Source organism: Nannospalax galili, unplaced genomic scaffold, assembly GCF_000622305.1.
Source record: "Nannospalax galili isolate Female #2095 unplaced genomic scaffold, S.galili_v1.0 scaffold356, whole genome shotgun sequence".
Classification (NCBI taxonomy): Eukaryota; Metazoa; Chordata; class Mammalia; order Rodentia; family Spalacidae; genus Nannospalax; species Nannospalax galili.
In genome coordinates, this window is record NW_008338126.1 from 3,079,497 (window position 1) to 3,086,336 (window position 6,840).

Sequence of the window (6,840 nt, forward strand, 5' to 3'; positions counted from 1 at the left end):
AGGTAAGTGCACCCATGTTGTGCAATGCCCGTGGAGGTCAGAAGAGGCTTTCGGATCCCTTGGGACTGGAGTTACAGACAGTTGTTAGCTGCTGTGTGGGTGCTGGGATTCGAACCCAGTTCTTCTACAAGAACAACCAGTGTTCTTAACTTCTGAGCCATCTCTCCAGCCCCAGTTGTGTTGTTTTTTGACAGGGTCTCCCTAGTCCCAGCCCGCCTGGAATTACTATGTGGACCAGGCTGGCCTCAAGATCAATCTACATCTGACTTCTGAGGGCTAGGATTAAAGGTGCACACCACCATGTCTGGCTTTTTCGTTTTTTTGACAGGGTCTCCCTGTAACTCCAGCTGACCTGGAACTCACTATATGGACCAGGATGACCACCATCTCACAGAGATTCACCAGCCTGTGCCTCCCAAGTGCTGGGATTAAAGGCGTGTGCCATCAAGCCTCTCCCCTCAACCCCTCCCATTTTTTTTTTTAACAAGCAATAGCATCCATTACTGTTGTCATCATTGTGTAATTATTTTTGGTGCTGCCTGTCAGCCAAATTCCTAGAGTACAGTGGTGGTAGTTTCATAATAAAACACTCAAATACCATAGATAGAGAGCCCCTTGTGACAACTCCCCAGCTTATTTTAGTCTTTGTCCCAGAGAACTGTCATTATCAACTTAGTGTATATTCTTCCAGGCTTTTTTTTTTAAATATTTATTTTTGTTTTATGTGTATGAGTGTATTGCCTGCATGTACATGTGTGCACCTGTGTCCTGCAGTGCCTCAGAGGACAGAAGAGGGCTTTGGATTCCCCTGGAACTGGAGTTAAGGACAGTTCGTTGCTGCCATGTGGGTGCTGGGAATCGAACCCGGGTCCTCTGCAGGAGCAGTCAGTGCTCTCAACCGCAGAGCCATCACTCCAGCCCCTCTTCCAGGCTTTTTACTGGACATTTACACACACACACACACACACACACACACACACACACACACGCTCACACGCACATAAAACATCCATGAATGTATGTACCTATAACATCTACATAATTATGTACCTACAACATACATTTTGTGGGTAGGATTTACATAAGTAGCTTCATATTGTACATATTATTTACTCACTTTTAAAAAATGTAATCTGGGGCTTGGAGAGTTGGCTCAGTGGTTAAGAGCACTGGCTGCTCTTGCAGAAAACCTGGGTTTCTTTCCTAGTACCCACATGGTGGCTAACAACTGTCTATAACTCCAGTTCCAGGAGAATTTGATGCTCTCTTCTGTCCTCCACGGGCATTGTGTGATGTGGGTGCACTTGCATACCTTCAGCCAATATAGTTATATGCATAAAATAAAAAATAATAAAATCTTTTTTATATATAAAATATTTTATTATTTTTATTTTCTGTGTATGAGTGTATTGCCTGCATGTATATGTGTGCACCCATGTCCTGCAATGCCTCAGAGGACAGAAGAGAGCTTTGGATTCCCCTGGAACTGGAGTTAAGGACGGTTTGTAGCTGCTATGTGGGTGTTGGGAATTGAACCCAGGTCCTCTGCAAGAGCAGTCAGTGCTCTTAACCGCTGAGCCATCGCTCTAGCCCCTAAATAAAATCTTTTATAAAAAAATATAATCTGAAAAATCAGATCTTTAAAAAAATTTTTTTTAGCTCATCAGTTTTTTTGTTTTAAACATGCTTAATAAACTAAAATGTCCATCAGAGTCCTTTTATTTATTTTTTATTTTTAAAAAGTATTTATTATTTTTATTTTATGTGTATACATGTATTGCCTGCATGTAGGTAAGTGTACCCCTGTTGTGCAATGCCCACGGAGGTCAGAAGAGGCTGTTGGATCCCTGGGACTGAAGTTATGGACAGTTGTTAGCTGCCATGTGGGTGCTGGGATTCTAACCTGGGTCTTCTGCAAGAACAGCCAGTGTTCTTAACCACTGAGCCATCTCTCCAGCCCAGATTCCTTTTCTTTTTAAGATTTATTTTTTATTTATTTTGTAAATTTCATTTATTTTATGTTTATGAGTGTTTTATCTGCATGTATGTAAGTGCACCTTATCTGCATATATGTAAGTGCAGTGCCCACAGAGGCCAGAAGAGGCCGTTGGGTCTCCTGAAACTAGAGTTAGGAAAGGTTGTGAGCTGCTGGGAACCAAACCTGGGTCTTCTGCAAGAGCAATTAGCGCTCTTAACCAGTGAGCCATCTCTCTAGCTCCAAGATTAATTAAAAAAAAAAAAAATTTGTTTTGGGGCTGGAGAGATGACTCAGTGGTTAAGAACACTGGCTGTTCTTGCAGTAGATGCAGGTTTGAATCCCACCACCCACACGGCAGCTAACAACTATTTGTAACTGCAGTCCCAGGGGATCTGACAGCCTCTTCTGACCTCCTCAGGCATTGCACGACATGGGTTCACTTACCTACATGCAGGCAATACACACACGTAAAATAAAAATAATTGTGCAATGCCCACGGAGGACAGAAGAAGCTGTCAGATCCCCTGGAACTGGAGTTACAGACAGTTGTTAGCTGCCATTTGGGTGCTGGGATTTGAACCCAGGTCTTATGTGAGAACAGCCAGTGTTCTTAACTGCTGAGCCATCTCTCCAGCCCCTCCAAATTTAATTTTTAAAAAAATTATGGTGTGTGTGTGTCTTTGTGCACATGACTGCAGGTGTCTGAAGAGGCCAGAAGAGGGTGTTAGATCCTTAAGAGTTGAACTTACAAGCAGTTGTGAGCTACCTGATGTGGGTTCTGGGAAGGGAAACATGGGTCCTCTGTGAGAGCAGTAAGGGCCTTTAACCACTGAGCCATCTTTCCAGCCCCCCTTGTTAGATTCTTGACAGACTGATAGGGAAAAAGACAGTGCTAATATTGAGTAGGGGACAAAGAAATGAAGATCAATACAGGGCTTGGGAAAGTCTGTGTCAACATGGCTGTTGAAAGAAAGAATTAAGATGAGTTAAGAACATTTAGGTAGAGTTTGGTGTATAGTGAATGTTGAGTAATGTAACCAAGCCCCCTGTGAAAAACTCTTAAGCTTGGGAGCAAGCAGGGGTATGCTAGGTATTTTCTGCCTGTCTTTCCTCTGTACACCTGTTAGTGATGGTTGAGGTGAGAGCTGCAGCAGGAGCAGCATAGGAACTATGCCCTTTATATTGGGAAGTGAGGAGGTGGTGGCACCCAGTGGCTGAGTGGGGCAGTGTATTGCCATATCTTGTACTTGGAAAGTATTTGAATAAGCCAAGATAATTGAAGCTGTACAGTTTGTTACCATGTATCCATCTGAGCTGCTTTTTGTAAGATGCATCTACAGTCATGGTATAAAAGTAAAGTTTCCACCTGTTACTATAATTCTTTTCTTTAGCTTCTAAAATTCCTTAAAGAAGGGCCAGTCCCACTGTAAGCATAAAAGAAAGCCAGAATTTAGGCGGTTCATCTTTTTTTTTTTTTAATATATATTTTATTTGTTATTTTTATTTTATGTTTGCCACGGAGATCAGAAGAGGGCTTGGAGTCCCCTGAAATTGGAGTTAAGGATGGTTCGTAGCTGCCATGTGGGTGCTGGGAATCAAACCCGGGTCCTCTGCAAGAGCAGTCAGTGCTCGTAACTGCTGAGCCATCTCTCTAGCCCTGGCAGTTCGTCTTTTATTCATTAAGTTTCTAAGATTCTTTCCAAATTAATTTATAATTTATCATGTTTTTCATTGTCATTTTGGGAATGCATGATTAGAGGAGGCAGATAACTATTGTTTCTGAAGTATGGGTTTTTCAGGAAAAATATGTGTTATTTTTTCTTATTTGATCCATTTTTTATCATTAGTGGGGAGATGTTATCTGCTCAGGGTTAAGCAGAATATGAACACTAGGCTTCATATGCCTAGGCTAGTGTTCATGTGGCTCTGAAACCAATCTGCCTGGTTTCATGATCTAGATGTTCCTTTGGCTGGCTACTAGGATTGGTTGTTTAGCATTTGTCCCTTGGTTTCCTCATCTATAAGATGTGAATAATCTCAAAGCTTCCTTCATAGAGCTGTGAGGTTTGAATAGATTAAATGTGCTTTAGAACAATACCTGGTACATAATAAACACCCCAAAACTATTACCTGCTTTGGTTTTGCCTTCCTTTATGGTTTTGGTTTCTACAGTTTCACTCACCAGAAGTCAATCAGAGTCTGAAAATGTTAAAATCTATTATTCTAGAAATTGCCAGGTGTGGTGGCACACACTTTTAATCTCAGCACTTGGGAGGCAGAGACAGGCAAATCTCTGTGAGTACAAGGCGAGCCTGGTCTAGAAAGTAATCGCATTCCAGGCCAGCTAAGGTTACAGGGAGACAATGCCTCAAAAAGACACCCCCCCCCAAATCTATTATTTTAGAAACAATAAAGTTTAAATAAAATAGTTATATTTTATTGATAGATATTTGTAACTTCTATACCTAATATATTATTTATCATAAATGTGTTATATATAGAAATAAGCAGCGTATACATAGGGTTTGGCATTATCAAGCATGCACTGGGGTTCTTAGATTGTATCCCCCATGGATAAAAGGGGCTACTGTGCTATTATGTTTTATTAACTATTTGAACATCAGAAATAGTTAAATTTTTTGCCTTTAGAATAGTCTGGCAGGGCTGGAGAGATGGCTCAGTGGTTAAGAGCACTGACTACTCTTGCAGAGGACCCGGGTTCGATTCCTAGCACCCACATGGCAGCTACAAACCGTCCTTAACTCCAGTTCCAGGGGAATCCGAAGCCCTCTTCTGACCTCCGCGGCGTTGCGTGACACGGATGCACTCACATACATGCAGGCAATACACTCATACACATAAAATAAAAATATAGCCGGGTGTGGTGGCACACGCCTTTAATCCCAGCACTTGGGAGGCTGAGGCAGGTGGATCTCTGTGAGTTCAAGGCCAGCCTGGTCTACATAGTGAGTTCCAGGACAGCTGGGGCTACAGGGAGACCCTGTCTCAAAAAGACCAAAAAAAAGTGTGTGTGTGTGTGTATATATATAAATAATTGTCTTTTTCTACAATTACAGTTTTTACATTTTTATTTGTGTGTTATGTGCGTGTACGTATGTGAAGGTTAGAGAATAACTTGCTTTCCTATCATATGGGCCCTGGGAACAGAACTCAGGTCATTAGGCTTGGCAGCAGGTGCCTTTTATCCACCGAGCAATCTCACAGACCCCCAATCATGTTTTGTTTTGTTTTCATTTTAGTATTTGGTGGTGGGGATTGAACCATACTATGCAAGCTACTGTACCACTGAGCTGCAGCCCTAGTTCCAAATGATTGTATCATGTGCTGCCCCTTCTAGCTGTGCTCACCTCAGAATGATAAGGAATGCGTCATTTGACTTGAATGTGTCATTCGGCTTTTTTCTTCTTGTTTTCCACAGCAGTACAAATTTTTGTACTTCAGGCGATCTCTCGTCTTGCTAATTAAACATAGCTGTGTGGAATCCATGTTCCTGGGTAGAAATTTCTGCATTGTGTATTACTTTTTTGGTAAGAATTTCTACTTTCTAATATAATATCACTAGCTTATAGTTTAGAGAATGTTGGTTATAAATTCTTTAGTGAATTAATATTTTTATAGTTATAAGTGTGGTTAGCCCAATTGATTTGATGGTTTAAATTGTCAGTATTTATTTAAGGGAAAATATTTTTAAAGAAAAATGTGATATATACATGTAAAATACTCACCTTTAAAGAAAGGAAAACTTACATGCTGCAACCATGCATTAATCATGAGGTTGTTATGCTCACTGAAATAACCCACTTGCAGATCTACAAATACTGCCCAGTTCCACTTATGTAAAGTATTTAGAGAAGTCAGACTCATAGAACAGAGGTTCTGGGGACTGGTGAAAGAGGAGGGTCTGAACTGTTCAGTGGATAAAGTGTTCAGTCATGCAAGGTTCTGAGAAAGTTCTGGAGATCTATTGCATAGTAGTCATGTAGCAAACACCTCTGTTCTGTACTATGAGAGATGGTAAACACATTGAGGTCAGAGGACAACTTGCAATAGTTGGTTCTTTCCTTCCACCATGTGAGTTCTGTGGATCAAACTCAGGTTGACAGACTTGGTGGAATACACCTTTATGTGCTGAGTCATTTTACTGGCCCAGAAGTACCACAGCTATATATATAGTTTGGTCTTTCTGTGATTGAAGGGCAGGTATGAGTAAATACTCACCTGTAGATTTTGAGAGGAGTAATGGGATTGGTTGCAGGTCATGGTGTACATCTGTTATCCACATACTGATTTGTGTCCTGAAATGGAGTGTTGCTTGTAACCCATCATAGTTAATATGCCTGATAACTAAAATTTGAACTGTTGTTAGGGGCTGGTTTTTCTTTTAAATAACCATGATAAATGATATATGTATAGTACAAAGTAAGGACTGTTGTTATTTAGGAATTAATTTCTTTTTCTATCCATTCCTAATCTCGAATTTTAACTGAGGGTGTCAGTGTGGACTTTGACCATAACCTCATAGTCTAAAGCATGATTAAGACTTGTTTTGTAACTTCTGTTCATAGCTTGGTATTTTTCTCCTCAGGCCATATTCCTAAAGCTTGGATTAGCACTGCTATGGATCTTCACATAGATGAGTAAGCCATACTTTAAAAGTCTTTTAAAAAAATATTTCATTTTAATTTAATTTAATTTAATTAATTAATTATTTATTTATTTATTATTTTTGGTCTTTTTGAGACAAGGTCTCCCTGTAGCCTCAGCTGTCCTGGATTCACTAGAGATCCACCTGTCTCTGCCTCCTGAGTGCTGGGATTAAAGGCGTGCACCACCATGCCTGG

General features: G+C 40.6%; 1 protein-coding gene across 2 annotated transcripts in view; it reads left to right on the forward strand.

Annotated features, from left to right (window-relative positions):
- Positions 1-6,840, forward strand: part of Ndc1 (NDC1 transmembrane nucleoporin) — a 63,496-nt gene that overhangs the window by 14,571 nt on the left and 42,085 nt on the right. For both annotated transcript variants that reach the window (XM_008833019.2, XM_029563482.1), the window contains exons 6-7: positions 5,418-5,526; positions 6,585-6,636. In XM_008833019.2, coding sequence (XP_008831241.1) covers positions 5,418-5,526; positions 6,585-6,636 — 161 coding nt within the window. The remainder of the gene's footprint in view (positions 1-5,417; positions 5,527-6,584; positions 6,637-6,840) is intronic.